This window comes from Orycteropus afer, unplaced genomic scaffold, assembly GCF_000298275.1.
Source record: "Orycteropus afer afer isolate SDZICR_OR568_19922 unplaced genomic scaffold, OryAfe1.0 scaffold00085, whole genome shotgun sequence".
NCBI classification, from domain to species: Eukaryota; Metazoa; Chordata; class Mammalia; order Tubulidentata; family Orycteropodidae; genus Orycteropus; species Orycteropus afer.
In genome coordinates this window covers 9,661,751-9,676,721 of record NW_006921672.1, presented here as the reverse complement: position 1 = coordinate 9,676,721, position 14,971 = coordinate 9,661,751, and the positions used below count along the sequence as shown (strand labels likewise).

The 14,971-nt window shown below is 42.6% G+C and overlaps 2 protein-coding genes across 2 annotated transcripts; both read left to right on the top strand.

Annotated features, from left to right (window-relative positions):
• The first annotated feature begins 577 nt into the window (after positions 1 to 577).
• LOC103198012 (keratin-associated protein 4-7-like) lies at positions 578 to 1,180 on the top strand. Its single transcript, XM_007942097.1, has one exon. The coding sequence runs from the start codon at positions 578 to 580 to the stop codon at positions 1,178 to 1,180; it is 603 nt and encodes a 200-aa protein (XP_007940288.1).
• Positions 1,181 to 7,673: 6,493 nt separating this feature from the next.
• LOC103198013 (keratin-associated protein 4-11-like) lies at positions 7,674 to 8,141 on the top strand. The gene has a single exon (XM_007942100.1). The coding sequence runs from the start codon at positions 7,674 to 7,676 to the stop codon at positions 8,139 to 8,141; it is 468 nt and encodes a 155-aa protein (XP_007940291.1).
• Positions 8,142 to 14,971: the final 6,830 nt, after the last annotated feature.

Below are 14,971 nucleotides of genomic sequence, written 5' to 3'. Positions count from 1 at the left end.
TGTGCAGTGGGAAGGGGGTATGACCTAATAGTCTTCTGATTCACATGCCTGTGACCCATTTCACAGGTAATACATTCAGACCTTCTTTGCCCACCTCGACCACAATGAATGAGCCATCAGACTAAAATGTAGTTTGATCCATCTGGTCACCAAAAAGAATTGTGGGCCTATAAGAATCATTGTCATCCAAATGCAGACATAGTGGGCTATGCAAAATGGGACTGTCACATACAGAGGCAGACTGTCATGTAACATATGACAGCTCTCTTAGAGGAAACTAAAGCAAGAAAGGCACATGAGAGGTGATTGAGGAAGAGGAGATGGAATGAATCCTCACACATCAGGAAAAGACAACAGTGTTTTCCATCCATCTTGAAAAATTTAACCAGGAAAACAAACTTGCCTGATTCATAATTACCTGTTTATTAGGACAAACAATCACGAGGAAGAGTATTGCACTTGATGCCAGGAGCCCCTTGGCAGAATATAAAAGGGGACATGGGGTGAGGAGACTTCCAGACTCAAGAACTTCACTCTCCTGGAAACACAACCAGAACCTCTTCAACCCTCTGACACCATGGTCAACTCCTGTTGTGGCTCCATCTGCTCTGACCAGGGCTGTGGTCAAGGCCTCTCCCAGGAGACCTGCTGCCAACCCAGCTGCTGTCAGACCACCTGCTGCAGAACCACCTGCTGCCAACCCAGCTGCTGTCAGACCACCTGCTGCAGGCCAACTTGCTGCCAACCCAGCTGCTGCCGACCCACCTGCTGCGGTTCTATCAGCTGTGGCTCCAGCTGCTGCAGGCCAACCTGCTGCATCTCCAGCTGCTGCCGCCCAGTCTGCTGCCGCCCCAGCTGCTGTGTGTCCAGCTGCTGTAGGCCCCAGTGCTGCCAGTCTGTGTGCTGCCAGCCCACCTGCTGCAAGCCCAGCTGCTGTGTATCCAGCTGCTGCCGTCCTACCTGTTGTGTGTCCAGCTGCTGCAGGCCTCAGTGCTGCCAGTCTGTCTGCTGCCAGCCCACCTGCTGCATTTCCAGCTGCTGCCGCCCTTCCTGCTGTGGTTCTAGCAGCTGTGGTTCCAGCTGCTGCAGGCCAACCTGCTGCATCTCCAGCTGTTGCCGTCCAGTCTGCTGCCAGACCACCTGCTGCCGCCCAACCTGCTCTAGTGCTTCTTGCTGCTGAGCACTCTGACCTGTATCCACCTGCTTTTCATCAACAAATCTTCTTCTCATCAGTCTGTGAGCTGAATCATGCATGGCTATTGTAAAACCTCAGTTGCACTCATTCTTAGACTGAATTTGGCTTCCAAATACACTGCCTCCCCCATGTTAGGAGCTCTGGTAGCACAGTGCCTAAGGCACTTGACTGCTAACCAGAGGGCTGGAGGTTCAAACCCACCAGACACTCCTTGGAAGGAAGGTTGGACAATCTACTTCTGTAGTGATACTGCCTCAGAAACTCAAGGAGGGGTTGCTATGAGTTGGGTCTGACTCAACAGCACAAAACAACAACCCCCAAGTTACTCTCTCTCTCCCAAATCAACACAAACTTTGAATTTCCTCTGAAATCTGCCAACTAACATGTCACCCCAATTACAATCTTTGTTCCCTGCCAAATTTTCTCCTAATAAATCTTAAATAAATCATAATTTTCCAGTCATAGAAATATAAGTGCACGGTGTCTCATTATTTTTCCTCCTTGAACTGTCATCCTCAGACATCAATTGTTCTGCTGTTCTTTTCTGCAGGAAAAGCAGACTGCAGCAGATGATTTCAGGGGTCCTACCATTGTATGCTCAGTGCTCTCCATTCTGGTACAGGAAGATGCTTTCTTACAGCAAGCGGCTGGGACTCTGTCTGAGGACTCTCTAGATGAAGGATCAAGCTTGGGGCAGGCCAATGTAGGACATTTACAGCCTCAGAAGCAGCACTGGACCAATGGATGGGAGTTTTGAATAAATGCTGACTGCTTCTTCTCTCACGAGAAACATGTTTTCGAGAGGCCCTCAGTGGGAATGAGTCCCAATTGTTCATAGTAATAATCTGCTCACTACTACCAGTTACCAATTAATGTGTGTTGAAGTAGAACTGTACTCCATAGGGTTCTCAGTGGTTCCTTTTTTTTTTTTAAGAAGTAGATTTCCAGGTCTTTTTTCCAAGGTACCTCTGAGTGGACTCGAATCTCCTACCTTTCAGCTCCTAAAACCCACTGTCATTGAGTTGATTCCAATTCACTGTGACTCCCATTGGGTTTCCAAGGCTGTAACTCTTTATTGGAGTAGATTGCCCCATCTTCCTCCCATGGAGCAGCTGGTGGGGTTGAACCACTGACCTTCTGGTTAGCAGCCAAATGTCTTATCCACAATGCCACCCAAGCTCCCTAGTTAGTAGCTGAGTACATTAATCATTTATACCTCTTAGGGATTCCAATCTGCTTTTTAATCCACTCTGTATTAGCTTCTTTCCTCACTTTCCTTTCCTGATCACTTCTCAAGTTTCCTACAGAGGTTCTTGGGATTATCTCCCAAATAAACTTATTCTCAAAGCTCTGTTTCTTGATCTGCTCCTGTGGGAACCCAATCTAAGACACCAACATTGAAAGTTTCAGTATCAGGTGCCCTTCAAAATATTGTTCACACAGTATGAATGGTCACCATGGTGTCATGGTCAGCTCTTAATGAGCTTATTGCCCACTAAAATACTAAGCCTTTTGAACATTTTGCTACTTATGCATTTGATTTTGCAGAGACATTGTTTTTAAACTCTTTAAAAAAAAAAAAAAAACACTGCTATTGAGTTAATTCCAACTCATAGCAACCCCCATTGGGTTTCCAAGGCTGTAAATGTTTACGGAAGCAGACTGTCTCATCTTTCTTCCATGCAGCAGCTGGTGGGTTCAAGCCAACAACCTTTTAATTGGTAGCCAAATGTCTTAACCACTACACCACAGAGCTCCTTGTTTTCAGACTAGCAGTCCTCAATATATTTCTCCCCCATCATTTTATATGATGGATAGAGTACATTTCCATGAGTAGTGTGGTCCATCATGTTTTTAACTCTCATCCTAAAGAAGACTATATTTAAAGGGTATCACCCTAAGCTGGGTGTCTTATGTTGGGTTCTATAAGCAGAACCTGAGACACAGATTCTTGTGCAATGATTTATTCAGAGAGTGCTCTCAGGAGAAACTTGTAAGAAGTGGTGGGAAGCATGATAGTAGAAGTTAAGCCAAGAGGTGGCTTGAATTAAATTCTATCTTCAGCTGACACCATAAGCAGTCTAGCATCTGAATGGTCCCTCCTGGAGGCAATGTGACTGGGCCTTTGCATTCCCACATTATCATTAGCTGTGGGCCATCACCAAAGAGGAAGGGTAAAAACTCTTGAGGTGACAGGGCTCCTGTAACTAAAGACAATTACCTGGAGAACAGTGTTGAGGAACAATGTGAACCCCTAGCAGTCCACACTCACACTTGTTTGGGGAGGGGGCACCTTTCTGACAACAGGAAATTGCATAGGGTATCATATGGTCTACTCCCGGCACTGTTCAGATGCAATTATTTTCTCATTAAACTCATTCCAACTTGCTTGTCAACATACATAGAGACATCTATAAAAGGAGGGTTAGCCAAGAATATACTCTAGACCAATGATAGTTCAGATGAGGATAGTCTTGCACAGATACTAGTGATACAAAATAACCACAATAATTACATAAGCAACAGAAGACACTCTTGGAGTAATCCCTCAGAGACAGCCAGAAGCCAGACACCATGGGAGAAAGAACCACCAGGTCTGCTGACTCAGGACCATAGTATTGGGGGACACCAGGCTCAACTGGCACAACATAGTACACAAAAATCTTGCTCCACAGCCTACCCTTGTGAGTGGTGACTGGGGTCTTAAAAGCTTTAGAGCAGCCATCTAAATGCAGCTAATGGTCTCCTTTTGTCTGAAGTGAAAAAGAGTGAAGAAAACCAAGGGCATTTGGAAACAATCAGCCCTAGGATATGATAGACCTTGAGACCAGAAGAACTAGATGGTACCCGGCTACCAATGTCAACCACTCAGGAAGGGATCAAAACCAGGGATCCTGGGTAGAGTGGGAGGAAAAACATGGAACAAAATTCAAAAACACAATAATGACCAGAATTACTGGTCAGATGGAGTCTGGTGGGACCCCTAAGACTATGGTCCTGGGATACACTTCAGGCCTGGGATAAAACTCACTCACAACAGCTGGTTCTCAGTCCAATAGTAATAACACTTACATGCAGAACACTCAACCCAGGGCAATGCACCCATCTACTCTACGGAGATACATCCCTTGGAGTAATCAGCCACTGGACACTAGAGGGGCAGCATTCACACAGAGGAAAAGCTAGACACACAGGAGTGCATAACCGAGAAGGGCACAGGAATGGGAGGGGTCACTGGGAAGGGAGAGGACGGAAGTGGGTTAGGGTTGGGAATGGCAATTGGGGAGTGAAACCAAACGTACATGAACTGTTGAATGTAAAACAAGTTCTGCTCTGTATATTTGCACCCAAAGCACAATTAAAAAAAAAAAAAAAAAGAGGAGGGTTAGCCCTGTAAACATGTCGTCGTTGTTGTTAGATGCCGTCGAGTCACTTCCGACTCATAACGACCCCATGCACAGCAGAACGAAATACCGACCAGTCTCACACCAGCTCCACGATCCTTACTGTACTTGAGCCCATTGTCACAGCCACCGTGTCAATCCATGTCATTGAAGGCCTTCCCCTCTTTCGTTGACCCTCCACCTTACCAAGCATGGCATCTTTCTCCAGGGAATGGTCCCCTCTGACAATATGACCAAAGTAGGTGAGATGAAGCTGGCCATTCTCCCTTCCAAGGAGCATCTTGGCTGCACTTGCTCCAGGACAGATGTGTTAGTTCTTTTGGCAGTCCATGGTACCTTCAGCATTCTCCGCCAGCACCACAGCTCAAAAGCATCAACTCTTCTTCAGTCTTCCTTTTTCATTATTAATTTATAGTATTAGTTCATTGTTGTGGAGGGTCAAGGAAAGGTTTATATATGGAGGGAAACTTTCTTTGTTGGTTGCCAGGGGTGGGAGGGGAGGGGAGGGAAAGGAAAAATGAAAAAAAAAAAAAAAAAAAATTGACCCATGTCACTTTAGTTTTGTGTATTTCACTGTACATAAATTATATTTCAATAAAATGCATTTAAAAAGACCGAGGATGGTGAGACATTGTCTCATATACTTTTTATATGTTATCAGGAGGGATCAGTCCCTGGAGAAGGATACCATGCTTGGTAAAGTAGAGCGTCAGTGAAAAAGAGAAAGAAAAAACTAAAAAATAAAAACATAAGCAAATTAATGTGATAAATTATGCAAGGGGTTTAATCTTTAAATGGACCTAATTGAGACATTTTTGTTCTGCTGGACAAAGCATTGCTATGAGTCAGAACTGACTCAATGACACCTATCAACAAGAAGACATTTAAAGATGTTATTGTAGGGTGATCAACTCATCTGTCTACCTAGGACTTTCCTAATTTTAGTACTGACAGTTCCATGTTCTGTGAACTTGACACCTTCCTCAGTCGCGGGCAAACAGGGATGGTTGGTCACTCTAACATGATATTGGTTGGTAATAGTTAAAAGCATGCTTTGGTAATCCATTTGTACAATTCTAAATGCAGTAGTGGTACGTGCATCATCATTGGTGATTCTCACAGACGTACACCAAGCTAAAGACGCTAGCCAGAAAAGAAAGTATACTGCACATCCCCATTTGTTTAAAGTTCTAGATCAAACACAATATTGTGAAGAAAATGTTAGAACAGTGCTTGCCTTTATGGTGGTGGAGAATTTAGTGAAGAGACATGAGGGAACTTTCTGGCATAATGGGAATATTCTTTATCTTGACAGGTGCAGGGATTATATGTGTGTATCCATTTATCAAAACTCATCAAACAGAATACTTAGGATTTGTGGGTTTAATGTATGTAAACTTTATCTGAATTGTGAAATCAATTCTAAAAATAAATAAACAGTGACTAGAGGTGTCTATTTAGGAATAAATCTGTATACCTCGACCAAATTATCATGTTGACTAATTTGTGTTAAGCATTTCTTTAAAGAACACTGTTATTGAGTTCCTTTGATTTTCCTCACCATACTGTATTACAATTTTATGTGTGTGTGGCCTTCCCAATAAACCACGAATTTCCTAGGGAAATTTCCCCAGTGACTTGCAACATATGTCTCCCAGCTTACATGCTTCACAAATCTCTTTAGAAAAAAGGCAGGAACTTGATGTGGGCACTTCTTCCTCAAAGTTTGAATGGACAGAAGAAAGTAGGTCTCAAAGGGTGGTCCTCGAAGCTGCAGCATCAACATCATCTGGCATCTGGGCACTTACAAGAAATGCAGGCTCCACCCAGCAATTGGAAAGTGGGAGTGGAGTAGGTCCTCCAGATGATGCTGATGCATGCTAATGTTGGGCTTCCACTAAATAAACCAGACTTATTGCCATGGAGCTGATTCAACTCATAGCGACCCCTCCTTGGGTTTCTGAGGTGGTATCTCTATGGAAGTATATTGCCCATTCTTCCTTCTGAGTAGTGACTGCTGGGTTTGAACCACTAGCCTTCTGGTTAGCAGTCAAATGCCTTAGGCACTATGCCACCCAGAGCTCCCTCCACTAAATAGAGGATAAATAAATAAATAAATAAAAAGGCAATTCAATAATGAAATCCATGGACATTTAAAATTGATCAAGAAACAAAACAACAAAAAAACAGCAACAACAAAAAAACAACTTATGATGTAGATTTCTCAGCTCCAGAAATAAATAAATTCTGAAGGGAGATACATTCTAATTATTTAACTTTTTTTTTTTTTTTTTTGCACCACAGAAGAAATACATTTCTACTAAAAATGAGACAAGGAATAAAATCAAGGCTATGTCTTCCAGAATCTAAGGGACCAGGTGGAAAGATGTGACACAAACATAAAATAAAAAAGGAACAATTTAAGAAAGCATGTGACGTTGTTGTTGTTAACTCGAATTGCACAGATCAATTGTCTACCAGAGTTTAAGGGTATAGAACATGATGCAAAATTTGAAGCATCCAGGGAAACCCATTCCAGAGGTGTAAAGGTCACCTGAGTCGTACACATAGAGATAGCTCCTTCCTCATTATTCAAAAATGACCACAACACAGGATTGTTCCTTTTATCCTATGCCAGATGCCACTCTACGGAAATGGTCATTGGAAGAAATATATAACAAGAAATATGACTGTCCAGATCCTGTCTTGGTAGATGAAAGAGGAAGGGAGAGTGAGATGTGTAATTCCAAATGCACAACATCACATGACAGCTCTCTGTGACAGAAAATGAAGAGAATGTGGTCCAGAAGATGCCAGCAACTGTGAATCAGTAGGAAGAAAAGGTGGGATAGAAGGAAGGGAAAAACACATCTGGAAAGGAAAATTTTGTTTCCAACAATTTCAAACCACTAAGTAATCTGATAATTACTTCACTAACAGTCAATAAAAACAAGGAAAATACATTGACATCAGACCCTGTTGGGCCAGTATATAAAGGCTGTGAAATAAGGAGACTTTCAAACTCCAAAACCTCACTTTCCTGAAAACACCCAGAACCTCCACCCTCTGACACCATGGTCAACTCCTGTTGTGGCTCCGTCTGCTCTGACCAGGGCTGTGGCCAAGACCTCTGCCAGGAGACCTGCTGCCAGCCCAGCTGCTGCCAGACCACCTGCTGCAGGCCCACCTGCTGCCGCCCCAGCTGCTGTGTGTCCAGCTGCTGCAGGCCCCAGTGCTGCCAGTCTGTTTGCTGCCAGCCCACCTGCTGCCGCCCCAGCTGTTGCATCTCCAGCTGCTGCCGCCCCTCCTGCTGTGGTTCTAGCAGCTGTGGCTCCAGCTGTTGCAGGCCTACCTGCTCCATTTCCAGCTGTTGCCAGCCTTCCTGCTCTGGTTCCAGCTGCTGTGGCTCCAGCTGCTGCCGCACCTCCTGCTGCTTCCGCCCAGTCTGTGGCCAAGTCTCCTGCCATACCACCTGCTATCGCCCAACCTGTGTTATCTCCACCTGCCCCCGCCCCATGTGCTGTGCCTCCTCTTGCTGCTAATCTTTGCTCGTCATCTCTGTAAACACCATATGGATTTCTTCACAAGTCATATAAAACTTGTTGGAGCCAGCCAGTGACTGGGGAGTGGACTCTTAACTACCAACTCCTCTTCTTTTGATTTGGCATTTAGAGTCTGCATTCAGCTCTTTTAGGAAATGGCAGATGTAAGACATTTGTTGAATAATTTTAACCAAGGCCCAAATGGATCTGTTTTCACTACAGAGATGTTTTCATTTTAAATCTACACTGAGTGTGATGAGCGCATATTGTTTCCATGTGTTCTTAATAAATATCTATATTCCTTGATATTGAAAGGCCTGATTTGTTAATGATTTGGTGTTCATGTGTGTGTGTACTGGTCACTTCACATCAAGGCCATCTCTCTCCAATGCAGGAGAACATGTAGAGCATTGGGTCAATGCAAAAGGGGAAGACTCTCAACAAGATGGATTGACACAGTGGCTACAACTATGGGTTCAAGTATAGCAAGGATTGTGGAGCTGGCACAGGACCGGGCAGTGTTTCATTCTGTTGTACATAGGGTTGCTGTGAATCAGAGATGACTTGAAAGCATCTAACAGTAACAGCATGTAGAGCATGTATAAGATTCACATTACCTGTGTTGGAACTGAGACTCCACTAGGCATTTATAGCATAACATGAGGAACTTATTTAACCTCTTCAAGCCTGTTTTCTTTTTCTGTGAAATGAGGATACTCTTCTTCAAAGAATGAAGACATGAGCCATGCAATATACTTAGCGTGGGGCCTGGCATATAATGCAAGCTCTCAATAAATACCATTTTTATCATTCTTGAAACACCACCCTGGGTTAGAATATTACCTTAACATATAGTTCTCTTTGACAGGACATCAAGGAAAGATTAAATGATTGTTTCACTATTCTCTATAACTCAAAATTAAGTTTTGGGATATATTTCTAACATCTCCAGTGGGTGACACATTAAGAAATCTCACTTTCACCTGACTGTGTTTCTACTTGCCATGTATTTCATCTTTGGGTGTGCAACTTTTGAGTTTTCTGTGCAGCTCCAGCCTACCTAGCTGGTGCCTGCCTCCCTCCCTCATTCCATCCTCTCTTCCTCTCTCTCTTCTTTCCTATCTTTCTAAACATAAAATTCCTTCAGAATACAAAGTATACTTTCTAATTTCAGATTTCTGGAAATGTAAAGTCCATGGCAACTTTTGCATAAAATATTTAAAAGCTTTATTCATAATTATTCAAACTTCTAGCATTTTTAAAGTAAAATTCCTTCATAATTTTAGCCTCTCGTATTATCAAGATCTCTCCATTTTCTTGATGGCTTTATTCCCCATTTTAGGCTTTCATCAATCACCTTGTTTGGTCTTATTTAAGAGAACATGGTAGGAATGATCCTCCTTAGCTGGAAAAAAAAAAGTATCACAGTATATAATATCATGTTGATACCAATTTAAGCATTTATAAGTTTTGGTTCAAGATCTGAAGTATATTAAAAACAACCTAAATTAAAAATTTTCATACATCAATGTTTTATAGAATGTTGTGGATGCCTTCAAGTCAATTCCAAGTCACAGTGACCCCATAGGAGCTCTGGTAGCGTAGTGCCTAAGGCACTTGACTGCTAACCAGAAGGCTGGCGGTTCAATCCCACCAGCCACTCCTTGGAAGGAAGATTGGGCAATCTACGTCCGTAGTGATACTGCCTCAGAAACCCAAGGAGGGGTCGCTATGAGGTGGGTCCAGCTCGATGGCAAATAACAACAACAATAGTGACCCCATTGGACAGAGTAAACCAACCCATAGTGTTTCCTAGGCTGAAGTCTTTACGGGAGTAGATTATCAAGTCTTTTTGCCAGGTGGGTTTGAACCACTGACCTTTTGATTAGCAGCAAAGCACTTAACCATTGCACCACTAGGGCTCCTTCTTAGTGGTGCTATATTTCTGAATAACTTAACAAGTGTAACTAAGAGCTGACTCCTATTTTTTCTAGTTAAAAAAAGAGTTCAGATGTCAAGAGACAATGTGATGTAGTAAATTACATAGTGTGGCTTTTCTAGCCATAGGTCTTTGTAAACTCCATGGTGGAATTTGCCGTGAGCAACTGAGTAGCTCCTGATTGCTAAAGTTATCCATCCAGGGTATTTCTGTTGAATCAGCATGAAATAATCTTCTGGGACGTTTGCTCTCTCTCAGGTGTATAGAATTCTGATATTGTGATTGGTTAGTGTAGTCACTCTGCCAGGCTCAAATGGAGCCCTTCTAGAGGCAGAAGGAGTCTCTCTGACTGCTGGCTGAGAAAGACATGCTGCTGAGAGAAACATACTTCTGAGAGACATATGCTGCTGAGAAAGAGACACAAGAGACATGAACTGCTGAGAGAGATCTCAAGAGACAGGCACTGCTGGGAGAGAGACTGAGAAAGACTATCAGCTGAGAGATGGCAGGCTGGGAGAGACTCAGCGTGTTCCTGAGTTTGAATTGTAGCCAGTTGCTTCCCTAATAAACCCCATAATTTGTGAGTTCTGTGTGGCTACTGCTGTAAATGATCAAACCCAGAAGAGACGTGGTGGATGCTGCAGGAGGAAAGGTTGGTGTCAGGGTTGGTAAAAGGGCTGGAGGGAGGCAGCATATCTGGCCTCACAGGGATAGACCTTGGGCTATTGATGGTAATTCTGTCTTCCTCTCATGTGGTTAGAGGAGATCAGAAGATGCAGCCTCCTTGCCCCTTCAGCAAACAAAATGGACAGAAATTAACAATAATTGGGCTTCAATCCGACACAGGTTGTGTGTTATATTCTTAACATATCACAGACATTTCTTGCAGACATTTTCGGCTTCACCCTTTCTTGTTGTTGTTGTTGTTATGTGCCGTCGAGTCGGCCCCGACTCATAGCGACCCCTCCTTGGGTTTCCGAGGCAGTATCACTACGGAAGTAGGATTGCCCAACCTTCCTTCCGAGGAGTGGCTAGTGGGTTTGAACCACCAGCCGTCTGGTTAGCAGGCAAGTGTCTTAGCCACTATGCTACCAGAGCTCCCTCACTAGCTCATTCTAAATCATTCTACAGGCTAGAGGCTGCCTTTTCATGTACCAGAATTAACACGTCTTTCATCCTTCCAAGTCTTCCTCTTTAACAACTGCTAATTACAGGATGCAGGCTCTGATGTTAACATTATATTTTATTGGCTAGAGCTAAATCAAAGAATATAGATTTATATTGTCTTTTTCGATGTTAAAGAATATAAGGCTTATAATTTCCTGTTTTTACAAGAACTGGGCCATGGAAGGAACAAGATGACACACTGAGTCTGGTTAATAAAAGACTATTTACAGAAGTGTACAAGGGAAAGCTCACCACAAAGGGCTCCTAACAGCAAGGAGCAGCCACTCCTAGCCTGAAGGCCTATGCAATGATTTGGGTGAAATGACCAAAGAGTGGCATGCAAAATAGGATAGCTATATACAGATATTCAATGTACAGTAGTCAAGGGCAGATTACCCAATAAGCAAAGAAAACACAGGCATACTTGTGCTTACTTACTAATCTGTAGAGAACAATATCATGTTTCTCACCATTTCAAAGATGTGGTGAAATTCATGTGAAATTGTTCACTATAGAATAGTAAGTATGTCAATGCTTACATTGCTTACTGAGAACTGTTCCAATGTTGTTGTTGTTTGTTGTTATGTGCCGTTGAGTCAGATCCGACTCATAGCAACCCCTCCTTGGGTTTCCGAGGCAGTATCACTACAGAAGTAGATTGCTCAATCTTCCTTCTGTTCCAATAAGAGGTTATAAATTTGAAAAGAGGGTTTGATTCTATATGAAGTGCTGAGGGGTTGGGAGAGGGATAAATGCCATTTATACCTTGAAGTAGAATCTTTGACATTGTGAAAAAAATGTGAAATTGTTCACTACAGATTAGTAAGTGAGCACACGTAAGCCCTTGCTTACTTTGCTTATTGGGTAATCTGACACTGAATTCATAAATATAATATTCTACATCCTAGTCTGGTAAATAGCATCTGGGTCTTAAAAGCTTGTGAGTGGCCATCTAAGAAGAAACTATTTGTCTCTTCCTGCCTGGAGCAAAGGTGAATGAAGAATACTGAAGACTTAAGGAAGCAATTAATCCGAAGGACAAATGGTCCCCATGAACCACAGCCTCCTCTAATGTGAGAACACAAGAACTAATTGCTGCCTGGCTACCACTACCAATCACTCTGACCAGGACCACAATAGAAGGTCCCAGTTACAATGGGTAAAAATGTAGAGCAAAATTAACAGTAAAGTAAATAAATAAATAATAGTAATACTAGGCTTACTAGTCTGAAGGAGACTGGAAGAACCTCTGAAACAACCGCCTTAAAACAACCTTCTAACTTGAAACTGAAGATACTTCTGAGTCCACCTTTCATCAAATTAATGGATGGGCCTATAAAATAAACAATAACACCAGGGAAGAATGTGCTCCCTAGAACAATCAACTATACAAAACCAAAAGGGCAACATTTACCCAAAACCAAAAAATGAGAAGGCAGAAAGGGACAGGAAAACTGGACGAATGGAAGTGGGGAACCCAGGGAGGAAAAGAGGAGAGTGTTGACACATTGTGAGGATTGCAGCCGATGTCATGGAACAATATGTATGAAATATTGATTGGAAAACTAAATTGTTATGTAAACTTTTATCTAAAGCACACTAAAATGTTAAAAAAAAAAAAAAAAAAATTCAGCCTAAGAAACCTATGGAACAGGTCTACATTGTCATATAAGGTTGCTGTGACTCCATAACACACAACATGATCCTATAGGCTGTACTACCAGTCTGTCTTATATCAGGATTAGCCAGTGATTTCAATTTAGCCTCACATGTTTAGGAATCAGGGCTTTGAACTAGTTCATTCTAGTTCTTCCCCCTTCTGGGAATGTGCATTTCTACCCCAGGTGTGCTTGGTCAGACTGTACATTTTGGCAGGATCCTCAGGTGATTCTTATGTATACATGGGTATCAGCTGGGGATGTATAGGAGTCCCCTGGGGATCTTGTTGGGCTGTAGATTCTGATTCAGTGATTCTGGGCTGGAGGTACAGGTTTTTAGGGGAGGGAGGGTGTTGAGCTGGAAAGTACCAGTTTGAGGTCTTGTTAGGAGTTTAATGCACAGACTTGCTGTGCCCTTGGCTTTATTGGAGCAGACCACTTTCCAGTAGCTTCTCAATTGCAGATGCCTTCATGCATCATTCACGCCCATTCTGCTGTTGCTACAAAACTCTCTTTATGAGCTGCTCAGACAGGGTCTATGTATCTCTGGCTCCCTTGCATTTAGGTGGTACTATGTGTCTAGTTCTTGCCAGTGGAATACAACAAAGAATCAGGTATACCTTTTCCATGTTTTTTTTCTCTTATGCTTTGATTCAGGAAAACACTCATCCTGGCAGCTGAGTGTTCTAGAGACCACAGCCACAAGAGAGAAAGCACAGTTCATCGACTCAAACCTTGGAAGAAAACCATCTCCCCCAAGAGCAGAAATTCCATCTTTGGACTTTGTGTGAAAAAGAAACTTCTATCTAGTTTAACATATTATATATATATGTATGTGTGTGTGTATGTATACATACATATGTGTGTGTATATATATATATATATATATATATATATATATATATATATATATATATATATATATATATATATATATACATATATATATATATATATATATATATATATGTATATTCACTTTTACAGTACATAACAAATGTCCCTTTATGCTCAGCTCAGCCACAAATGCCCAAAAGATAATTCTATCTGAGATGAATTATGACATTAGCAAGTAATATAGAACCCTTGGAAAATTATTTTTCCCTATGGCTATCCCAGAGTAGTGCAAAACCCATCAAAGCCCTCTAAATATCAGGCATAATTAGGGAGTCTACGGAAGTAAGCACAACCTGTTTCTATACTTCCGGCAATCTATCCTGCCTGTTTCATGCTTGTCTGCTTTCAAAATTTAACTGAGACAAACTGAGCAGGCTTTTGCAAGGCTGAATATGGCTATGCTCTTGCTTTCCACTCACTTACTTCCACTCGCTAAATCACTCTTATGTAACATCTGCTGGTGTAGCCATGGAGGTTTAGGATTCTGGCAAGGAACTACTTTTGGTCACCAAAGCCATAAATGTTCCTGCTTCCCATAGAAGGGTGCAGAGACTTGAGTCTGCCCTGCTGCTTCCTGGGGCCTTGCCTTATAAATAAGCCCTTAATAAACTCCTACATCACAATCCTGGAGCTGCTAACCTCTTTCTTTGGTCTCATCTCCCTCTATATTTGGGAGCAAATTTAGAGTTACAGGCCCATGTCCAGACAATTGGTGAGCAGTTAGGAGACCAAAGACATGGCTAATAGGACAGAGGCATCCTTTGGGGGAAATTCCAGGGCCAAAAACCACATGTGGGGAGGTCCGGGTAATGTGTGTGAACCACCACCTGAGTACGGGGATGCCCTGAAAATGTCAAGCTGCACAGCATGCTTATAGGAAAGCATGTACCTTCATAAGTATAAAATTAGGCTAAGGGACTAGAGGTGGCAGCTAGAAAAGTTGTTGTTGCTCTGGGAGGTTCAGCTGGCCACCGATGCCCAGTTAGCTGGGAGAGTGCACGTAAGAACACTACAGGAGGAACTACAGTTGGCTACAACTAAAATTCAAAATAACCACTTCTGTGAGCAGGGTGAACAGCTACAGGTGCACACCTGCAGGTTTGCAAAAATGAAGGTGGAAGAGGAAATGGCTTGGGGAGAGCAAGTGGTGAGCTGGAGCACAGAGCATG

Excerpts from the sequence above, each read along its gene's own strand:
- LOC103198012 (XM_007942097.1), top strand. The coding sequence starts at position 578 with ATGGTCAACTCCTGTTGTGGCTCCATCTGCTCTGACCAGGGCTGTGGT.
- LOC103198013 (XM_007942100.1), top strand. The coding sequence starts at position 7,674 with ATGGTCAACTCCTGTTGTGGCTCCGTCTGCTCTGACCAGGGCTGTGGC.